This window comes from Sinocyclocheilus grahami, unplaced genomic scaffold (genome assembly GCF_001515645.1).
Source record: "Sinocyclocheilus grahami isolate Dianchi unplaced genomic scaffold, SAMN03320097.WGS_v1.1 scaffold142.1, whole genome shotgun sequence".
In the NCBI taxonomy this organism is placed as follows: Eukaryota; Metazoa; Chordata; class Actinopteri; order Cypriniformes; family Cyprinidae; genus Sinocyclocheilus; species Sinocyclocheilus grahami.
In genome coordinates, this window is record NW_015505321.1 from 1,426,965 (window position 1) to 1,450,626 (window position 23,662).

General features: G+C 34.5%; 2 protein-coding genes across 2 annotated transcripts in view; one reads left to right on the plus strand and one right to left on the minus strand.

The window, feature by feature from the left end:
• LOC107591521 (TNF receptor-associated factor 2-like) lies at positions 1-9,593 on the plus strand. Its single transcript, XM_016280686.1, has 11 exons — positions 1-90; positions 2,457-2,667; positions 3,334-3,412; positions 4,248-4,346; positions 4,439-4,600; positions 4,675-4,749; positions 4,841-4,915; positions 5,948-6,484; positions 7,983-8,160; positions 8,258-8,406; positions 9,080-9,593. Exons 2-11 carry the CDS (start codon positions 2,480-2,482, stop codon positions 9,296-9,298), a joined length of 1,761 nt encoding a protein of 586 aa, XP_016136172.1. The 5' UTR covers positions 1-90; positions 2,457-2,479; the 3' UTR covers positions 9,299-9,593.
• A 3,173-nt stretch (positions 9,594-12,766) lies between these two features.
• The window catches only part of LOC107591511 (tenascin-like), a 58,468-nt gene continuing 47,572 nt past the window's right edge, over positions 12,767-23,662 (minus strand). The window contains 10 exon segments of the mRNA XM_016280668.1: positions 12,767-13,441; positions 15,050-15,213; positions 15,412-15,433; positions 16,856-17,007; positions 19,461-19,593; positions 19,875-20,005; positions 21,382-21,525; positions 21,787-21,906; positions 22,440-22,589; positions 22,592-22,678. Of these exon segments, the coding sequence (XP_016136154.1) occupies positions 13,331-13,441; positions 15,050-15,213; positions 15,412-15,433; positions 16,856-17,007; positions 19,461-19,593; positions 19,875-20,005; positions 21,382-21,525; positions 21,787-21,906; positions 22,440-22,589; positions 22,592-22,678 (1,214 nt within the window). The 3' untranslated portion in view covers positions 12,767-13,330.

Genomic DNA, 23,662 nt, shown 5'->3' on the forward strand with positions numbered 1-23,662 from the left:
CACCAAAACACAGCAGCCGCGCCGCGCGCCTCCGTCCAGCAGAACACGAGCACAACCGAGCAAATGAAAGCGAAATCTCATCGCTGAGCGGTAAGTCAGTGCGTCCGTCTCATAATGCACTCTTTGATTCTTATTTTGTCGCGTTCATGTTTATTGTCAGGATCACCATATCCCTTTAATGCATGTAAAAGAGGCGTGGCGGTACAGAACGCACGCAACAACCATCCGACAGATGATGCATTTGCTTAGCAACAGAGGAAAAGATGAGATGTGCAATTGTCAGCTGACTGTATGATGTATATCGACGGGCTGCATGGTCGATATCGGACAAAAGTGCTTTGAGATATGCATGAAGGGTTCTAGTGCGTGTTTCATGTGAATGTTTACACCACTGTACAGTATTATACATCGCTTGTGTGGATGTCTGTATGCAAACGCACACATACAAGCAAAACTGAAACAGAAACAAAGAGATGTCGGTTTCATATTATGTGGCCTGCTGTGCGTGAGTCTCTTAGGTTTTTTTATACTGTAAATGTTTATCTAATTCATTTAGATTATTTTTATTGCACCCTGTGCAATTGCTAGCAGAGGATAACAATCTTACCAAACAAATAAATTGTATAAATGCACAAATAATAATGCTATTGATTGTTCATAATGTGCTTACAAACAGCAAGACAGCTCTAAATATGTTTCTAAAAATACATCAAACCACACAAAATGTGTTAGGTGCAATTCTACATTTAGCATGTCAGTGATTATTTCATTTAGTTCTTTAATAGTAAATTATTTGCTAAATATCTAGGTAAATAATAACATACAATGAGCAATAAACCACAGTCAGATCATCAGGATCCTTATTTAAAACTGAGGGGTTTGCATCACTCCGAACGAGTTTATTTCATGATAATGTCTGTCCGACTTTGCATTATCTCACCAAATAAATAAATACATTGACATGAAATGTTGAATTATGATTGCAGAGTATGGAAGCCCGTTTCTGCCACAGGATAAACAAAATAAAAGTATATATCTTGCAAGAAATATCTCACAAAAAAAGTCAGGACTGTGGGATATAAACTCAGAATTGAGAGGAATAAACTTGCAATTTTGAGAAAAAAAGGTAAAAATTGTGAGATAAACTTAGAATTGCAAACTTACAATTGTGAGAAAAAAGTCAGAATTGTGAAATAAAAAGTCGCTTTTTTATTGAAAATTTTTTTATGAGAAAAACCTCTGAATTTTATGTTTATGTCTTGCAATTTTTACTTTTTTTCTTTAGAATTGCAAGAAACAAAGTCTGAATTTTGAGATGAAATTCACAATTTTATTTTGTGGCAGAAACAAGCTTCCATAGCAGTGATACAATTATACAGTTTAAATATTTTGGACTGAGGGTTTTGCATCACCCTTAAAGGGTTTATTTTATGATATTTTCTGCCTGACTTTACATTATCTCACTGATTCACCAAATAAATAAATACACTGACATGAAATTTTGGCCACGGAATAATTGTAGTTGCAACTTTTTCTTTTTCACAATTCTGAGTTTATATCTCACAAGAAATACTTGCAAGAAATAAACTCGCAGTTTTGAAGAAAAAGTCAGAATTGCAAGAAATAAATTTGCAATTTTGAGGAAAAAAAAGTCAGAATTTTGAGATAAAAACTCAAAAATGTGGGATATAAACTCAGAATTGTGAGATATACACGTGCATTTTCAAGAAAAAGGGTTTATTTTATGATATTTTCTGCCTGACTTTACATTATCTCACTGATTCACCAAATAAATAAATACACTGACATGAAATTTTGGCCACGGAATAATTGTAGTTGCAACTTTTTCTTTTTCACAATTCTGAGTTTATATCTCACAAGAAATACTTGCAAGAAAAGTCAGAATTGCAAGAAATAAATTTGCAATTTTGAGGAAAAAAAGTCAGAATTTTGAGATAAAAACTCAAAAATGTGGGATATAAACTCAGAATTGTGAGATATACACGTGCATTTTCAAGAAATAGTCAGAATTATAAGATATGAACTCAGAATTGCAAAATGTAAACTCGCAATATTGAGAAAGTCAGAATTGTGTAAACTCAGAACTGTGAGCTATAGACTGGCAATTGTGAGAAAAAAAGTTGCAATTTTTTTACATTTTTATTCCATGACGGAAGCAATAAAGAAAAACAGAATTGCGAGATGTAAACTCAGATTTCAGAGGAAAAAAGTCAGACTTACGAGAACTGATATAAACTTTTTTCCATAGCAGAGTGATACAATCATACAGTTTATTATGATTATACAAATTAGACCACAGAATGCCTTGATTGACCAATCAGAATCAAGAATTCCAGAGAGCTGTGTAAAAATCTTTATTCATAAGGGAAAGTCCATTAAGTTGTTATCTATGTTTAATAGGAGTTTTCTGCCACTGTGTATTCTCTTTGGTTTAGATCAGGAAGGTTTAGAGGAGGACATGGCTGCTCAAGAACCCTCTCCCCCGTCCTCCATGGAGAACAATAAGCCAGGGTTCCCAAAGAAGATTCTGGCCAACAAACTTGAAGACAAACATTTATGCAACTGCTGTCAGAACATTTTGAGAAGACCGTTCCAAGCGCAGTGCGGCCATCGCTTTTGTTTTTACTGCTTCAACCGGACTGTTGGGTAATTCAGTCTGCTGATCGAAAACAGATGCCGATCAAATTCATTTCTGATGTGATGACTTTAAAACATTAAATCAAAGATCATAAGGGCAATTGACATGAAATTCCATAAATCACAAAAATACTGGAATGATGACACTTTTTGAGAACACTACTATTAAAAAGTTTGGGGTTTGTAAGATTTTTTTCTTCTGCTCACTAAGGCAGCATTTTTTTTATTACAGTAAAACAGTAAAAATGTGAAATATTATTACAATTTCAAATAACTATTTTCTATGTGAATATATTTTAAAATGTAATTTATTCCTGTGATCAAAGCTGAATTTTCAGCATCATTCCTCCAGTCTTCAGTGTCACATGATCCTTCAGAAATCATTCTAATATGCTGATTTGCTGCTTAAGAAACATTTCTGATTGTTATTATCAATGTTGAAAACAGTTGTGCTGCTTCACATTTAATGTGGAAACCGTGATGCACTTTCTTCAGGATCCTTTGATGAATAGAAAAGAATAAATATAGAAATTCTTCAAAAGAACAGCATTTATTTGAAGTATCCAAAGTATCAATTATCAATGACTTTGCTGTCACTTTTATCAATTTAATGCATTATGCGTCTAATATATGTATATATCAAAATAGTACATGTGTGTCGCATTGCCATTTCAGATCTGGACCGCAGAAATGTAATGCCTGTATCAAGGAGGACATCTTCGAAGAGCCCACGTCAATCCTCGTACAAGGATGCGTAAGTGCAAATGCTTTGCTTAAAGGGATAGTTCACCCAAAAATGAAAATTCTGTCATTAATTACTCACTCTTGTGTTGTTCGAAACCCGTAAGACCTTCGTTCATCTTCGGAACACAATTTAAGATATTTTCGATGAAATCTGAGGGCTCTCTGACCCTCCCATAGACAGCAAGGTAACTACCACGTTCAAGGTCCAGAAAAGTACCAAGATGATCGACAAAGTAGTCCGTGTGACATCAGTGGTTCAACTGTAAAGTTACGAAGCTACGAGAATACTTTTTTGTGCAAAGAAAACAAAAATAACGACTTTATTCCACATTTTCGTCTCTACTGCGTCACTTGTGCACGAGCGAGCGTGTGGCGGCGCTGACCCAGATCCGGCGTAATAACGTCATCACGCCGGATCTGGGTCAGCGCCGGCGACGCCACATGCTCGCGTCATGGTATTGTCATGAACGCGCGTAGAGACGAAAATGTGGATTAAAGTCGTTATTTTTGTTTTCTTTGCGCAACATCCGTCTGATGTCACACGGACTACTTTGTCGATCATCTTGGTACTTTTCTGGACCTTGAACGTGGTAGTTACCTTACTGTCTATGGGAGGGTCAGAGAGCCCTCAGATTTCATTAAAAATATCTTAAATTGTGTTCCGAAGATGAACGAAGGTCTTACGGGTTTCGTACAACACGAGGGTGAGTAATTAATGACAGAATTTTCATTTTTGGGTGAACTAACCCTTTAATGTGAAATATCCAGACTTGTGAGTGTTTTTAAAACGATTTAAAGCCAAACCTTTATTGTAGAGCGTGTGCATTCCCTGTGTTTTCTTGCAGGCGTTTCCCGACAATGCTGCCAGAAGAGAAGTTGAAAATCTTCCAGCTGTGTGCTTCAACGAAGGCTGCTCCTGGAAAGGCAGTATTAAAGATTATGAGGTAACAACTACATGTGCATAAATATCTAGTGTAAATGGACAGCTTCTCATGATTCAGTGGGTAACTTGTGTCATATCACTGTTTTTTTGTAGTTGAGCCATGAGGGGAAGTGTGAGTTCATGATTCTGCCGTGTCCCTTGTGCAAAGAGCTCATTAGACTGAACGAAAAGGAGCGTCATAATGAACGCGAGTGTCCTGAGAGAACGCTCAACTGCAAGTACTGTAAAGAGCCATTTCACTTCAAAAACATCAAGGTAAGTGAGTGCTCTGAGAAAAGACTGGAAGAAATAAAAAGCTCTTTATGTCACGAAATATTGTGTTTTAACAGGCCCATGATGAGATCTGTCCCAAATATCCCATGATTTGTGAAGGATGTGCAAAGAAGAAAATCCCCAGGGAAAAGGTGTGGTAATCAAAAACATATCGTTCAGTAACACTGAGTTAAGAAAACAGAACCAGCAATATGTATGGATTCTTTGCTCTCCTCTTTTTAGTATGTTGACCACATCAAGTTCTGCAGCAAATTCAGGACTCCGTGCAGATATCATGTGGTTGGCTGCGACATGTCAGTAAGTACAGATGTTTGTAAACGGAAATAAAGTAACCAAACTGAAATAAAAGTTGTTTTGGGGGTGTACTAGAACAGGCTCTCATACTTTTTCAGAGAGAGAGAGGGTCACATCACTGTGGAGTCAGCTGTCTTAACCGTGGCTTGTGTACTGCAAACACATACCAGCTTCATCCCTGTGTCTGTCATGAGACTCTGTTCCCCTTTCGGGCTCAGTCTTTAGATTTATTTTGAAAGATGAAGCTTGCGATTATGGTAAGGGGCGTTACATTTCCGACGAGTGCTTGCGGTGTTCGGCCAATCACAATGCACTGGGTCAGCTGGCCAATCAGAGCAGACTGCGCTTGTCGGAAGGAGGGACTTTGTAGAAAACGAAGTGTTTGAGAGAGGCGGGGCATAGAGGACCTACAATAATGTACAGTATTTGAAAAATAATGTGTTTTTTGAACATTAAAGCATGTCAACATATTCTGTTACACCAAATACACAAAATAATGATCTTTTAAAAAAGCATCAAATGACCCCTTTAACCCCGGATGATTGTAACCACTCTAAGTTCGTCTGTCTTGGGAAAGCTAGCGTGTCTCAGACATAGTGATAACACTCGTTGCCTTCTCTAGTGCAGCTCAACCAGGTCTCCTCCCATTCGTCGATATTTGTGATGTCACAAATCCCGGAAAATATGCGTTGTAGTCCAAACTAGTCGTTCGTTGTAGTTTTTGAAAAGTGATTTCTGTTAAATAAAATATCTCCTTTTGAAGTGGACTTTGAGCTTTGTAACTTTGCAGATCTTTTTTATGCTCAAACAGCAACATTACAGACTAACTAAAGTTGAAAAAGTGAAATAGCATAATAGGACCCCTTTAAGTTACAACAAAAACGAAACATTTAAAAATAAGAGTTAATTAAAAATATCCTGTGCAGAACTCAACTCACAATGCAGTTGCACGATGCAAACCACATGATTGGAGGAATCATTCACATCTGTAGCATAAATCACGCTGAAGTTTAATCCAGTTGGTTTCTCTTTGAGGTGGAGAAGGAGAAGATCCACGATCACGAGCGTGCCTGTGCTCACGAACATCTCAACCTGCTGTTGCACTACATCATGGGCATGAAGGTCCGTCTGGAGGGCCTGCAGCCCCAAAGCCTGGAGCTGGCCGGTCACAAAGCACACGAGCTTCACCAGGCGCTCCGAGACCTGGAGACCAGAGTCAGTCAGCTGAGCGCCATCCCCGGCCCGACCGGACCTCCCGTGCAGGGGGTCCCCTCCTCTTCATCTTCATCCTCGTCCTCCTCCGCCGTGCCTCCGCCTCCTGCCACGCTGCCCACCTCCTTCACTCCTCTGCCCAGCTCGGTGGGCGCAGCGCTGGAGCTCCAGCTGCACAGCGAGAAGACCAAGGTGGCGGATCTGGGCCGTCGCTGCCAGGAGCTGGAGGTGAAGGCGGGGACGTTTGAAGACGTGGTCTGCGTGCTAAACCGAGAAGTGGAGCGCTTCGCAACCACCACGGAGGCCAGCAACCGCCAACACAGACTCGATCAGGACAAAATCGAGGCTCTTAGTAACAAGGTAACCCTGTTAAGACTGATATAGGGAAAAAAGTCCGAAAAATCACATTTAAAAAAAAAAAATGGAACAGTTTATTGAAGATTTAGGTTGCATATGTGTTTATGTTGTGTATACATCAGGCCTTTATGTCTCATATATAGTGAGAATATGGAAGAAAAACAGCTCAGGCCAAACTGAGCAAAATATGCAATTTGATGCTGATGCTGATATTTATATGGCCAAAAAGAACAATTTTATTCTGATAGCTTGTAATGTAAATCAATGAGACTTGTATAACACTATAGCAGATACTTACAAAAAATGAATATAAATATCAGTTGTGACCTGTAACTTCCATAATATGTCTCAGTAAGATGATATTTAAATGCATAGTTTAATGATCAAAGGTCTATAATTTCAAAACATATAATGCAATACAAATACAATGAGGATTGCGAGATGAACAAATAAACGCTCCTCAAAAGACTGATGGCCATATTTGATACTCACATTTTAACATGATTATTTATTATTGTGAATAAATTAGGATTAAATATATTAATATTGCATTTTTTTTGTATTTACTACGACTTCTAAAAAAAAATAACAATAATAATACATAACTTAGAAGACTTTTTAGATGATATATTCAAATAGAAATGTATTTTTGTGAATAAATTAGAATTTAAATATATGCTAATATTGCATTTTTTATTTTCAATATATGTAAAAATAAACTATGTATGCATCTATGTATGTTATATATGTATGCAAATATATAAATGAAGCTAAGAGAATACATAATAATAATAATAAAATGGAAGCTTTTAAAAATACAAATAGGGTAATTTTAAGTGAATATATAATCAATATCAGTTGTCACGCTACAGTATATCTCCCGTTAATATGACTTATTAAGATTATATTTGATATTGATCAAAGCTCTGTAGTTTCAAATCAAATACTGCAACCCGATACAATGATGATTGAGAGATGTACAAAAAAACGTTCCTCAAAAGCCAGATGATCTTATCTGATACTCACATTTGAACATGATTTTTAAAAACAAAAACAAATTATGTATAGATAATCAAGTAAACCTAAGTGTTCATCTTGAAATATTACTAACAATATAAGAGCTATTCTTATATTTACTCTATAAAAATCAGTATTTCACAGCAAAAAAGATAAGTGAAGCACAAGCTGAAAGTGAACATTTGTACAATTACAACTAAAATGCCTTTTGCTTGCTTAAAAAAATATAAACTATCAGTCAAACGACAGAAGGCATGTAGAAGATTGTGTACAACAGGGTTGTCAGAAAAGTAGATCATTTAGAGGCTTTAGAAATGTGCGTATTGAATATAATACAGTAGGCTTTAAAGGGGTAATATTGTCAGTAGACATCTTTAGCTCCGTGATCGCATCTTTCTTTGCCATGTGAGAATCATTGATGCTCTAAATCTAATCAAACGGCCTCAACACGTCCGTATTTCTCCATCACGTGCGTCTCATGTAGGTTCGTCAGCTGGAGCGGCAGGTGGGCGTTAAAGACCTGACTGTGGCTGAAATGGAGGGCAGATTGCGGGAGATGTCTGCCACCACGTTTGACGGCGTCTTCATCTGGCGGATATCAGATTTCACTAAAAAGAGACAAGATGCCATTGCCGGACGGGCGCCTGCCATGTTTTCACCCGGTAAAAACAACCACATTAGTCAGAACAGACACAGTAATTCTTTTTGATTTGTCAATTATATATTATTTGGACCAACATGCTCTTTGGTTTTGTTCAGCATTTTACACAAGCAAGTACGGCTATAAGATGTGCCTGCGGATTTACCTGAACGGGGACGGGACGGGTCGTGGAACGCATCTCTCGTTGTTTTTTGTGGTGATGAGAGGAATGAATGACGCACTGCTCAAATGGTCTTTCAACCAGAAGGTACATCACCATTTTGTTTTTTTACACTGCTTGTCTTCAGACTAATGCTAATTGTGACCCTGGACCACAAAACCAGTCATAAGGGTCAATAAATAAGCTTTCCATTGATGTATGGTTTGTTAGGATAGGACAATATCTGGCCGAGATACAACTATTTGAAAATCTGAAATCTGAGGGTGCAAAAAAATCTAAATATTGAGAAAATCATCTTTAAAGTTGTCCAAATTAAGTTCTTAGCAATGCATGTTACTAATCAAAAATTAAGTTGTAATATATTTACAGTAGGAAATTTACAAAACATCTTCATGGAACATGATCTGTACTTAATATCCTAATAATTTTGGGCATAAAATAAAAATAAATCATTTTGACCCATACAATGTATTGTTGGCTATTGCTTCAAATATCCCCCAGCGACTTAACACTGGTTTTGTGCTCCAGGGTCACATATATTAGTATATATATGACTATATATTAGTATATTTTATGTTATTAAATTATATATCTGATTATCTATTTTAATATTAAGAATAGTATTACCATTCTGTGTTGTAACCAAGGCCATGCAGGTGGGGAAAATTAAATGAACCAATTATCACAGCCTAACCTATCCTAGTTCAAAATGCATGCATTGTTATGTGTTTGTGAGCTGAAGTTAGTTACTTTCTTCCAGGTGACGCTGATGCTGCTGGACCAGAGTAACAGAGAGCACATCATTGACGCGTTCCGTCCCGACATCACTTCCTCCTCATTCCAGAGGCCTGTAAGCGAGATGAACATCGCCAGCGGCTGCCCGCTCTTCTGTCCGCTGTCCAAGCTGGAGGGCAAGAACTCATACATACGTGACGACACCATCTTCATCAAAGCAATCGTGGACCTCACTGGCCTTTAGGTGTTCTACTTTCGTACGACATGGTGAGACGCTGCCTCTGACGCGGGATCTGCTTCACCTCAGCAGGAGATTTGTTCCATGATGACGTCTGTTTTGACACGTTTCCTTGCATGTGCTAAGCCTTCACAAATGTCGCACTGATGCATAGTTCCAGGAAGGGTCGGTAGAGTTCTATAATAGGAAAAAACGGTCGTGAAACACTGGAATTGAACGTGAAGTCCGGTCCAGTTACATAGTGTAGATTACAATGCAAAATCTAAAGCAATAGTTCAGCCATTTCCTGAAAATCTGACTCACCCTCAGGCCATCCAAGATGTAGATGAGTTTGTTTCTTCATTAGGTTTGGAGAAATGTAGCATTGCATCACTTGCTCACCAATGGATCCTCTGCAGTGAATGGGTGCCGTCAGAATGAGAGTCTGATAAAAAGTAATCCACACCACTTCAGTCCAGCAGTTGACTTGTGAAGATAAAAAACTGCGTGTCTGAAAGAAACAAATCCATCATTAAGGCATTTTTAACTGCACACGAGGCCTCTATCCAATATATTGCTTTCTCCAGTGAAAAAAATCTGAATCAAGAGAGACATATGCACAGATCAAACACTGCTAACAAGCTAAAACAATCCTAAACAAATATGTGGGTGGATTTTGATGTGAAAGGACAACAGGGATGGACTTCTTCACTGGAGGAAGCATTATTATGAATTCGTATCTTGGCCAAAAGCAATTGCGGTTTGAAGTTAAAATGTCATGATGGATTTGTTTTTTTAATACAAACACGCAGCTTTTGGCTTCACAAGATGTTAACTGATGGATTGGAGTGGTGTGGATTACTTGTGGATGTTTTTGTCAGCTGTTTGGATTCTGACGGCACCCATTCACTGCAGAGTGAAAAACTGGTATAATGCTAAACTTCTCCAAATCTGTTGCAATGAAGAAGCAAACTCATCTACATCTTGGATGCCCTGAGGGGGAGTACATTTTCAGCAAATTATTAATTTAGTTTGAACTATTCCTTTAAGCTCTTCAGCAGAACATAGGCTTTTTTCCAACCTTCTGGGTAGTAACCCAACCGCTGGGTCAAAACAACCCAATTGCTGGGTTTGTCCCTATTTTACCCAACACTGGGTTGTATTTACCCCAGCATTTTTTAGAGTGTACTAATTACTGTAGGTGGAAAATGGATTTAATCACGGTAAAATGCGTTAATATTATCAGTAGCTGAATGCGTCCTCTAATTAGACAATTTAATAAACAAACACGCTGCTTAGCATTTTTATAAATTGCAATTTGCATGTCGAAGACACTTGCTAAGTGGATAAATTGTGCTCCTGTAGTGCAAAACTGTTTTTTTTGAGGGTCAAGGGGGTTTTAATTGTCCCACAGTAAGTATAGTGAGGGTCATGATGGTGGATTTCCTTTAATCGGTGTTTGGATACATCTGTGGAAGATAGTTAAAAATCGTATAAGTCTTACCGTAGGTGAAATATAAACAGTCCTGGGCAGGAGTCCTGTGCACATGGATATTCAAGTTATTACGTTGCATTTTGTATATTTATAAGAAACAACGACAAGTCTTGTTATTACTTTTGTAAATAAGAATATTTCTACAGTTTACATGCTTGAGTTTGTAGTGCTTGCCGGCTTCATGGAGTGCGAGTTTGTATTCTATTCCTTTTCAATTCTTCTCACTGCCAAACGACGTACGAGGCAGTTTGCGTATTTTCTAGGCTAAATTGCGATGTTTCCACAGGACCAAGCATTTGAAAAAACGTTTGCTATACAATTCTCTTTTATATTTGGCATTGGGGGGTGTAACTAGTTAACCAGAATCCACTGATTTTAAACCAGTTATGACAACTATTGAAACTTCTCTGTGCATGGGAGGCCTCAATCTGCAAATGCACATGATATTTATCACACACAGTTCCAGTGAGTGACGACACCACTGCTGACATACGATGGATAAAATAAATATTAAACATAACAATGATTATTTTATATGATACACTGCTTCTATTCTTACAAAATGAAAGCAGATATCGATATATTCATACTATATAAGCGATCGATATGTATCTTTATATATAAGCATAAACTCTCAAAGTGAGGGATCTTTATACAGTAAATGTATATGCAGTTTACATCTATTTTATTATATTTAATGCATATTATTTATATAGCTGTACATGTGCAGTCATGGTGGTTTAAAACTAATTTTAACTTCTTCTTAGTAAATTGTCAGAAATACAGGTTCATTTGTACATGCGATGCCTTGCGATAACCTAAATCCGATCACTTGATAGGAGAAATAGTTCATCTCAAAGCTGAGGATCTATAAACTGCAATACTGATGAAGCTCAGCTTTAGGGCTTTTATTAAAAGGGACGAAATAAAGTGTTAGACTGTGTTTCTGTGACATTATTTGTGCCAAATATGCATAGTGAAGTACTGTTAGAGTTATTAGCTAACGAGCTGTCCTTTAATGAAAACTGATTGAATGTGTCAAACTCAACGTGCAATTTTATATAAAAAAAAATTAATTTCACTCTTTAAATTGAGATCTGTGCCAGGTGAAATTTCCCAGCTAATTTTTCAAGTATATTACACACTGCGAATTATAAACGTACAGATTTGTAAAATGCATAACAATGGACTGCTCATTCAAAACATTTGATTACTTTTAATGAATAATTCTTCTGGCTAACAAAAGTTACTAAATGTGGTATGTACCAAAAAATAAGCTACAATAATTAATGCCAAACTTTCATTTCAAGTTTGACTGCTCACTTTTTTTCTCCACCTTTTAGAAAGATGTTTTTCCTGTACCTTTATCTCTTTTAATTTGATCCAAGTATGTTTCTATGTAACATGCAAAAACGGTCATAAAACATAAAAAACAAACATTTCACAAACCTTGATCTTGGCTACTGTTGATATTTTACAATCTCATGATCATGGTCTGCTCAGTCGCTTGATTTTACGCTCATCAAGAAGAACAAACAAACAAATACATGTTGTTATTATGCATAATTAACATTGCTGGCTGTTTTAGAAACACATTTCAGAATGATAATTCATTAAAAAAAAAAATATTTTTTTTTTTTTATGAATTATTCTGAAATGTGTTTCTAATATTCTATATTTATCAACTAATAATAACATAATTATATATTTGTATTATCTATTATATAATATATACCTATTTGTGTGTATTTATATGCTTTTTAACAATGAATATAATTATTATACTATTATTTTCTATTATTATTTTATAATATTATTATTCATAAAAAGTTTTGTTTTTAAAAAAATATTTTATGTTATTATTAATTGTTAAAAAACACATTTCTCTGTGAAAACGTCTATTTATTTATTTTGTTTTTTGTAGATAGGTAAAGAGAAATTGACATCACATAAAAATCCCAACATTAAAAATTACATTTTTATTTTTTATTTTGTTGAAGATCAATTTTAGACACATTCCAGGAGAAGAGATCAAGTTTAATCAACACTTTCTTTAGTGATTATAATTACTGAGAACTCTATGGGGGAAAAGAAAACTAAATAAAAATAAATTTTAAAACAAATGATCAATAATACATAATACAATCCTTTCAGAAAACAATCACATTGAAGTGTTGCTGACAAAATGAACACGCTTATTTGCACCATCCTGGCTACTGTATGCCAGACCTGAGCGTGGTAATGATTCAGTAGAGGAAATGACCACTTCTGAACAAGAACTGTATAAGATCATTGAAGATTTCCTTGAATCATTCTGAAAATGGAGGTTTGTTATAGGAAGAAATATCACATTTCACGTGCCTGTTTTTACCAAGTTTATGGAAAACCCTCCACCATTCACGGCCGTTTATAACATATTCTGTCTCTAATGATGATAATAATGTTGACATGGAAAGCAGAGCTCAAATGGCTAGAAATTTTTTACTCAGGAGATCTAATCGTATCTGTCTGTGACGAGAGATGTGTGGGATTTTGGAGAAAAGAGAAAGAGGGGCATTTAAAGTCTATGATCTTTTCCGTCTGCCTTCCAAGTTTCTGAAATTGACTGGCCGGATCTTCATCTCCGCGAATGGAATCGAATGCTCGTGGCCTTTCCAGTGGAACCAATTGATGCCCTGTGAATTCAAATAGTTTCATTTAATTTATTAAATATGCTACAAAGCATTTCACTGTTATATGCACTTACACTCTAAAAAATGCTGGGTTGTTTCAACCCAACTTTGGGTCAAATATGGATTAACCCAACTGTTGGGTTCAAAATTTAATTAAAAAATGTAACCGAACAGCTGGGTTAGTCCATGTTTGACCCAAAGTTGGGTTGAAAAGTGTATGAAGGGGCGTAAAATACTTAACTCAAATATTATTTGGGGGAATCTAGCATTATTGAACCTAAAGACTTTTAAGGATTATATTTCCAAGGGAAAAATACTATGTTTCTACAGTGTTTATTAATCTTAGTTAATTTCAAAATTGACAAGTGATTTTAAAATCAATACAAAATACTTTTAATTTTCATTTGTTACATTTTTAGTCATTTTATGTGCTCCTGTCATTTTTATTATTTTTTCTTTGTTTTAAATATCACTATTATTTCAGTTTTAGTTTTTATTTTCTTTCCATTTATTTTTGTTCAGTCATTTTACAGTTTAAAAAACTTAAGCTAAATGAAAATTATTTTCATAATTTTGAAAAGTTTTTCATCTAATATTTACATATTTCAATTAGCAAAAATGTTGAATAGTTTTACATGGGTCAAAGACGAAAAGGGTTTAAGCATAAAAACAATAAGTGTAATACTGCTTTAAATTGTTGTCCCCCCCCCCCAAAAAAAAAAAATTGGTTTAATTTAATTGCAATTTTGTTTGAATTTTTCTGAGCAAAAAATTAAATATCATACATTTTTCCTAGATTTACAGAAGAGACAAAAATCTACAAAACAAAATCTATTTATGACATATTAAAAGATTATTTATCTTCACCCCAAATACTAATTAGTTGTAATTTTACATTTTTAAAATGTGCCACTATCCTAGTGTCAAGTAAGAATTTTTTACTAATTTAAAACACAATCAAATTTAATATGCTCACTTATTCTTTTACATATTTTAATATGTACACGTCAGAATAAGCATGTTGTTTAAATTTTTACATAAATATTGTGTTACACTGAATGACAATGTAACTATTTCAACCAAATTTTGACATTTTATTCTCCAAAAACTTATTTGAAACCTTAAAAGTAGACACTTTACTTACATCTAATGTGCTTTCTATGGACATAAAATCACTTTTGTACATTTCTTTTGATGCGGACATCTTAACACCTTTGACCCACATTCAGAAGGAACTAATGAACAATGAAAAATGTCATTTGTCAATCTTAGTCGATACATTCTTAAAACCAAAAGTTCTATTTGTTCATATTATTTAATGGAGCTGAACTAACAATAAACAGTTGTATGTTTATTAACACAATAAATAATTACTGCTAATTAATAAATACCAGGACAAATGTGCTGCTGATTTTTAGTTAATGCATTAACTGACATGAACTAATGGGTCCTTATTGTAAAGTATGTATATTTTTGTCTATTTTACTGAGAAAAGTCAGATCATGTTTGTTATTGAACTTTTATTTTAAAAATTAAAAAAAACAAAAAAAACAGTAAAATTCATTTTGATATAAAATGTAATTGGCCAAAATATTGGAGAATATGACTTACTTTGCTGTGACTGCTGTCTCCATATTTCCCCATCAGGTTCACTCGATGGCAGTTTTTATACCAGAACGCTCCCTTGTAGGACAGGGCACAGTTGGTGACGGCAATGTCATTGTCATTGTTATAGGTGGAGAAGGGTCTGTTCTGGTGATATGACAAGGAATCACCTAAAGAGAGACACAAAGACACAATATTACAAGCTAAATATTACAAAACCTTTGCCAACATTGGGTATGAAATAGTGTCACTCATTTAAGAACGATGCATCATGAAGTATGCATGTATTCTAGGGTGAAATGACCTTATGACCATCATATTTGCATGAGATACGGTTCTTAATTGGCATTGATGGTTCTATGAAGAACCTTTAACATCCATGGAACTTTTCTATTGTACAAAAAGTTTTTATAGTGAAAAAATGTTCTTTAGAAAACGGAGAGTTCCGGTCCTTGATTCTGATTGGTTGAGCTGCGTTCGAAGCTGTTGTAAATTACTCTACAAACATACACCTTTGTTGACTTTTAAAATCAATACAAAATACTTTTAATTTTCATTTGTTACATTTTTAGTCATTTTATGTGCTCCTGTCATTTTTATTATTTTTTCTTTGTTTTAAATATCACTATTATTTCAGTTTTAGTTTTTATTTTCTTTCCATTTATTTTTGTTCAGTCATTTTACAGTTTAAAAAACTTAAGCTAAATGAAAATTATTTTCATAATTTTGAAAAGTTTTTCATCTAATATTTACATATTTCAATTAGCAAAAATGTTGAATAGTTTTACATGGGTCAAAGACGAAAAGGGTTTAAGCATAAAAACAATAAGTGTAATACTGCTTTAAATTGTTGTCCCCCCCCCCAAAAAAAAAAAATTGGTTTAATTTAATTTCAATTTTGTTTGAATTTTTCTGAGCAAAAAATTAAATATCATACATTTTTCCTAGATTTACAGAAGAGACAAAAATCTACAAAACAAAATCTATTTATGACATATTAAAAGATTATTTATCTTCACCCCAAATACTAATTAGTTGTAATTTTACATTTTTAAAATGTGCCACTATCCTAGTGTCAAGTAAGAATTTTTTACTAATTTAAAACACAATCAAATTTAATATGCTCACTTATTCTTTTACATATTTTAATATGTACACGTCAGAATAAGCATGTTGTTTAAATTTTTACATAAATATTGTGTTACACTGAATGACAATGTAACTATTTCACAACCAAATTGACATTTTATTCTCCAAAAACTTATTTGAAACCTTAAAAGTAGACACTTTACTTACATCTAATGTGCTTTCTATGGACATAAAATCACATATTTAATATATAAACATAACATTTTTCTTAAATATATACATGCATGTTTTCGTATTTATATATACATAATAAATATACACAGTACACACTGATATATTAAGCAAACAAAAACTTTTATTTTGGATGCGATTAATTGCGATTAATCGTTTGACAGCACTATATATATCCATGCTCCATTCCTCATGCTTCCATCGGGTTTGTCATGAAGGGCCAAAAAAAAAAAATCCTAATAATGTTCTCTCTCTTAAAATGTAAAAGAGGGTGAAGTCTTAAGGACTGAAGTCTGCCAGGTAAAATTAGATAACTGATTCAATTCAGTCAATCTGCTGTTTTATTCCTGCTGTTATTTCTGGTCGGATGCTTCCATAAACATTGAGTTTATACATAGAGGTACGTTCCAACATATTTAGTAGTGTGTAAGTTGGAACTCAGTGTGTCTTTACGTCAGAAGTAGCCAGTGTAAACAGCTCATCTGGACTCACCATCCAGCCACCGCCGTCAGTGCTCATGTCACAGTAAACCCGGACCGGCTGCTTCTCGTCTCCGCTGATGTAAATGGTGTATGGCCCGGAGGACGTCTCTCCGTTCATCAGAGCTTCTGAGCAGTCCTTGCCGTTCCTGTAGCGCATACCAACTGCACACAATATGAGGAAGAAAACAATCAGACACAGATAACAAACATAGATGACAAGAACAGTGAGTGCATTTTCTCACAGTCAAAAAGAGGATGTATTTGTAAAGAACTTTATGCATAGAAATGACATTTGACTGCACAATAAAACAGTAAATAACCTTAATTCAGGGTTCGTACAGAAACTGCTAAATTAAATTCCAGGACTTTCAAGGACTTTTCAAGCACTATTTTTTTGGGGGGGGGGTTTTCAAGGACTAAAATCAGAGATCACAATATCGTTATTATCTTTCAAAATCTAATAAATAAACTAATAAAACAAAATGGTACAAATAAAGTGCAGCACATGCAAAACATGCAATGGCTGTGGCAACTTGAAAGGATACTAAGGCAAAGTTATCGCTTTCCTTATTCAAAGTGATTTTTTTATTACTATTGACTTGAAGAGTAAAAGCTTCCTCATACACTTGGAAAGTTATGAGCTATATCATGCTCGTATACACCGGGGTGTGACAATACACTTATGAGACAAAATACAGATACTTAGTTTACTAGAACGAGACAATATTTAATAATATTTTTATGAAATTGTCAATGACAAAATATTTCTCTTTTAATCACAAAAAGCAAAACAATGTAGTTGTATTTTGAAATATTTAACTGATCTAGAGCCGTAACAAACGATTATCTTGGTATTCAAGTAATCTATTGATTATTTTGACAATTGAGTAATCTGATATTTTTTAGTAATAAAAATAGACCTAAGTGAAAAACAGGCTTTATACTTTATATATATATATATAAAACTAATGATGAGACAATAATAATTGGTTCAAATAAAGTATCAAAACCAAGTAATCACATGGTTTTATTGAACAACACTGTTAAAATACATAATATAATATGCCTATATATAATATGAACATAACCAACTGAAGTACATTAAGTATTATAACAAATACCTGCAGAGGGCCCCAACGGCCTGGTGATGTTTCACTTTACAGCGTGATTCAATGACGTTTAAATCCATTTAATTTTAATATTTGGACACAAGCAAACTCAGAGCGAGGGTTTGAACTTTTATAGCGATGTACAACAAACCACATATTTATACATATTTAGAAAGGTTTTTACCACAAAATCAACTTTTTACTGATATCGCGAGACCACTTTTCACCTCAAGGAGTAATATCGCGAGATCTCGTGCGTGGCTAAAAGCCAGGCGAAAAGGCTCTGTATTTATATCAGATGAGCTGTATCGTTAATTTTGCAAGAAGCAATTGTTTTTTTATCGAAAACAAAAATTTACACTAATTTATATACATATATACTGCCTTTTAAACATTCAAGTACCTTTTCATAAATATGGCTGTTTTCAAGGGATTTCCAGGACTTACATTTTAAAAAGTCAAACTCAAGTACTTCAAGCACCTTGTACGAACCCTGTTAATTATTGCAGGGTTATTATTGTTGTAAACCATATTTTTTCCCCACTATTTGAAATAAAATAAAGAGTAAATGAAATAAAATATTTTTTAAAAAGTAAATATTTTATTTCAGTTAATTGTCAAAGTAACTCTTCTTGGTTTTATTTAGTAACTAAAATAACTAAAACTAAACAAATACAAATTAAAAACCAAATTTAAATAAAAAGTACATTCTGTACACAATATATATATGAAACAATAACTGTGATACTCTTTTCTTCCCTATTGTGTAGCATTAATGTTATTGATTAAAGATTACAAGAACAAAAATAATGATGTACAAAGAATGTGTTATTTTAGAACAATTAAAGGTGACATATAATGCCCCTTTTTACAATATGTAATATAAGTCTCTGGTGTCCCCAGAATGTGTCTGTGAAGTTTCAGCTCAAAATACTCCACAGATCATTTATTATATCATTTTGAAAATGCCTATTTTGAGTGGAAGCAGAAACAAGCTGTTTTTCGGGCCTGTGTCTTTAAATGCAAATGAGCTGCTGCTCCCCGCCCCCTTTTCCAGAATAGAACTGGTATCTGCTAAAAACATCTGTTTTGGTTCTGATTATCATGTTTGTCGCGCTGAAATCATGCGTTTTATACCATATGAGTTTAAACTTCAGATATACGGTTTTCTGAGCGCACACATCCGAAGCACACGCACAGAAAGCGGCTGTCACAGCATGTGAGTACTAAACTAAATTCTCATTCACACACACAAGTTTACGTTAAAAACACATGAGTTACAAAAACAGTCGGTTATGTCTGTGAAGGTAAACAGCTGGGAAATAAATCGTTTGTTTATTTTAGATCAAAAATTAGAAAAACGTTGCCTTGGAAACTGATATTATTCTTTTTTAAATGGAATATTGCTGTTTTGATTTCATGGTGACTTTAAGGGTGATCCGAACAAAGTTTTCGCAGCAGCGCTCGAGTAGAAGTTGAGCTGTAAGTAAAGCAGCAGTGTGTGACCTGTGCTGAAGACGGTGCTGATCTGTGTGCTCCTCTTGTCCTCAGCGACGGCCTGCAGTCGGACTGTGTGTTCAGTGCTGCTGCTCAGATCAGACAGACTGTGTGAGGTCGCAGACGGCTCTAGATTCAGCTCCTGTGTGAACATACAGCAGTTACGATCTGAATACCAGTAAAAAAAAACCTCATCTTTTAAATAAAGATTAAAAATAAATGATTGCATGAATTGTATACAGTATAGTAAAAAAAAAAAAAAAGAAGTCAACAGTTTGTGTTGTAAACAAACACAAGTTGGTTTTTGGTTGAACAATCCTTTTATATGGCCTATATTCTTCTACCACAAGCGTAACACGCCCAATAGCAGAAGTGGGTAGCTAGAAACATCTGAACGTTAGTAGTATGTGAGAAATGTCTGACCCTGACATCGCCGTCAGACGCTTGAAAGGTCAGGATATATCCGGTGATGGCGGCGCGCGGCGGCGTCCAGGTGAGAACGGCGCTGTCTGTCTGAATATTACTGGCAACCAGATCCCGCGGAGAGTCCACATCTACATAACAGCAGAGAAATCAGATCACAGCCACAGTTATTCAGACAGTAAGAGGACTTATGACTGAGCAGGAAATAAATTAAAAACGCATTTATTCTTCAGAATCGATCAATTCAGCATTAGTTCATTATATTATATAGAATATATAGTACATTATATTCTATCTATCTATCTATCTATCTATCTATCTATCTATCTATCTATCTATCTATCTATCTATCTATCTATCATATTTTAATAGTATTAATAATAATAATAATAATTTGTGATGCACTAAATGATTTTCATCTTCAATCAGGACACATGAGAAATTAATACTACATTTCTTAAAAAAAAAAAAACCTAAAACAAAAGCGGTGTTAATGCTGCTTTTAATATTACATATTTAATATTATTATTATTATTTTGTATTTTTCTGAAAGATTAAATGTCTTTCATTTTCAATCAGGACACATATGACAAAATGACAGAACATTTCTTAAAAATAAAACACATAACATTATTATTATTATTAATAATGTTATACATTTTTATGATACACTAAATGGTTGTCATTTCTGATCAGGACACGTAAGATAAAATAATAGGACATTACTTTAAAAAAACGAAACACTAAAAGCTGGATTAAAGCTAACATCATAACATCATTATTGCTACTACTATTATTTATTTAAAAAAATTGTGATACATTAAATGGTTGCCATTTTCAATTAGGACACAACAAAAAAAAGACGACATCTCTTTAAAAATCTTGTAAATATTTTATGTTAATATTAATGTTGATATATTAAAGTTAAAGGTGTGTTTTGCATAGAAAACATATGCAAAAAAAACAGCACATGTATAAGAGAATTTCACTATTATTTGTGACCCTGGAGTCGCTGGGGTATATTTGTAGCAATAGCCAAAAATACATTGTATGGGTCAAAAATATCGATTTTTGTATAAGCATATTAAGTAAAGATCATGTTCCATGAAGATATGTTGTAAATTTCCTACCGTAAATATATCAAAACTGAATTTTTGTTTAGTAATATGCATGGCTAAGAACTTCATTTGGACAACTTTAAATGTGACTTTCTCAATATTTTGATTTTTTTGCACCCTCAGATTCCAGATTTTCAAATAGTTTTATCTCGACCAAATATAGTCCTATCCGAACAAACCATACATCAATGGAAAGCTTATTCATTCAGCTTTGAGATGATGTATAAATCTCAATTTTGAAAAATTGACACTTAAGACTGGTTTTGTGGTCCAGGGTTACATGCCGAGTCCCCCATTTACAGTAAAGTGTTCAGTAAAGGTGTGCCGCTGTATTAGATGCAGCCTGTAGGGAGCGCTGGAGCAGCAGACATGGCTGAAGCTCCTCTCACCTGTAGTGAAGTCTGTGGTCGCCGGAGTGCTTTTCTCTCGGTTTCTGATGGCGTAAACATTGACAGTGTATTGAGTTGCTGGAGCCAGTGAGCTCATCTCAAACTCCACCGTGTTTCCAGAAACCTGCTCTGATATCGGTGGCACTGTGCAGATAAACACAAGAATCAGAAATGATTCTATAAAACTCAAAGTGATGAAAAATAACAACTGAACAACAGATGTGGGTTTATTTCGGGTTGTTGACATGTCAGGCAGTGACAGCAGTGTCCTGCAGTGTGACACACGATACTGAGATATCTAAAACTATTTCTGCTCTACTCGGGGGGAACAGCAGCAGAGACAACGCAGACAAGTCAAACACGAATAAAGAAACCCAAAATAGAGCAACAGAGGAGTTTCCTCACCTGTGTCTGCACTGTATGTGATCACATATCCATCCACGGTCGCCACGGCAGGTTGCCACAGCAACAGCGCCTTTGTGTCAGTGACATTGACAGCAGTCAGGCTGCGTGGCGTATCCAGGGCTGGAGGCAAATAATAAAATAATACATTAAAAAACAAAAACATTACTTTGTTACAGTATTATTTGTATAAACTATATTCAATTTGATGTACATGAATACCTCTCTGTCATACATATATACACATAATAAAATGACATTATTTCGTTATGATTTTAATATAATATATTTATACAATACTATTTATATAATTCATACTTTGATACGTAAAAACTAATGTAAAACAAACAAATATAGCATATTAAATCAAATAAAATTAATAAAAAAAATAGTTATATATAAAATAAGGACTATATATTTATACAATGATATAATATTTATATAATTTATTTGAATACATTTGATGTATTTTCATGTCTTCACATTTGCAAGTACATTAAATACTGATTTGTTACATTATATATAATTTGATATGATATAATAATATATATATATTTAGGTTTAGGGTTTTGTTTTCAGATCATTAACACTCAGTTTGAGTAAAAGTGATGCTTATCTTAGAAAACACCACTAACCGGATAAGTTACTAAACCAACCTGTCGTAAAAGTGTCGGACACTGGTTCGCTCTCCTCCAGACCTTTCACTGCAACAACCGACATCTGATACGCCTCTCCGGGGATCAGATTTGTCAGCGAAACCTGAGACTGTGACCCGTCCGCTGTCAGGATCATGGGAGTGCCTGTTAAAACATGTCGTCTTCTGCCGTCCAGGCCAGCCGGAAACTCTCAGGGGTGACGTCCGACACGAAAAGGTGCTCGATCTCTGGCTCTGCCTCTGATTGACAAGTAAGGGACATGTGTCTTTTTCTTGTTTTAACAAGAGTTTGAGACAGACTCGAGTGTGTCTCCATGCATTCCACATGCATCAAGTATGAGTATAACTACCCATACGCATAGCTGCAACGTAAATGACTTTTGACGCCAGTTAATATTGTAAATGGCATTGCAAATCAAGCATGCCACTTACATAAGACTCTCTTTCCCACTTTACAGTGATTTCATGCATGACTGTGGTTTGCGGCCTCATATAAGACTGTGTTTCCATATGGGCTGCTGGCCAGCTAACAGGGAAGGTTCTGGCAATGTTCTTCCAGTAACATTCAAAGAACATTTGTTTAAAACTATATGTTATTGAAATGTTGGCACCAAAATGTTATTTACACATTTAGCTTGCTACTTGTTTCAGATGGTTCAGAGAAAATGATTACAAAACTATTAGTTTACATTATTTTGTTTAAAAAAAACATTTATACAATACTATAATAATATTTGTATAATTTAAATTAATACATTTTACATTAATATGATGTTAATTTAAAGGTATCTGAAACATTTTAGTTGAATGTATGTCTAATGTTTTTAAATGTTACTGCTTGCTACTGTACTTGTTTCAGATGGTACAGAGAAAATTCAAAAGTAACATTTTGTAACAAAATGTAACATTCCCTTGATGTTTGCTCTAAAATAAAATAACCAAGGAAAAAAAAAGTTAAATAAAAAAATAATAAAAATAATTAAAAAAAAAAATCAGAAATAATGCTCTCTTAACTTAATGGGACCATTAGCACAATGTTCTTATAACATGTTTTTATTATAAACAGTTTTGCCCGCCATTCAGTAGAAAACACAGTTCAAATATGGCATCACGTATGTGTATGCTCATATTTTTGAGGCAATGGGACCAGCGAAGCATGTACTGTTCTAACGAGCAGTACTAGAAACAAAGCAAAATGCTTTAGTGATGGAGGAGACCTGGCAA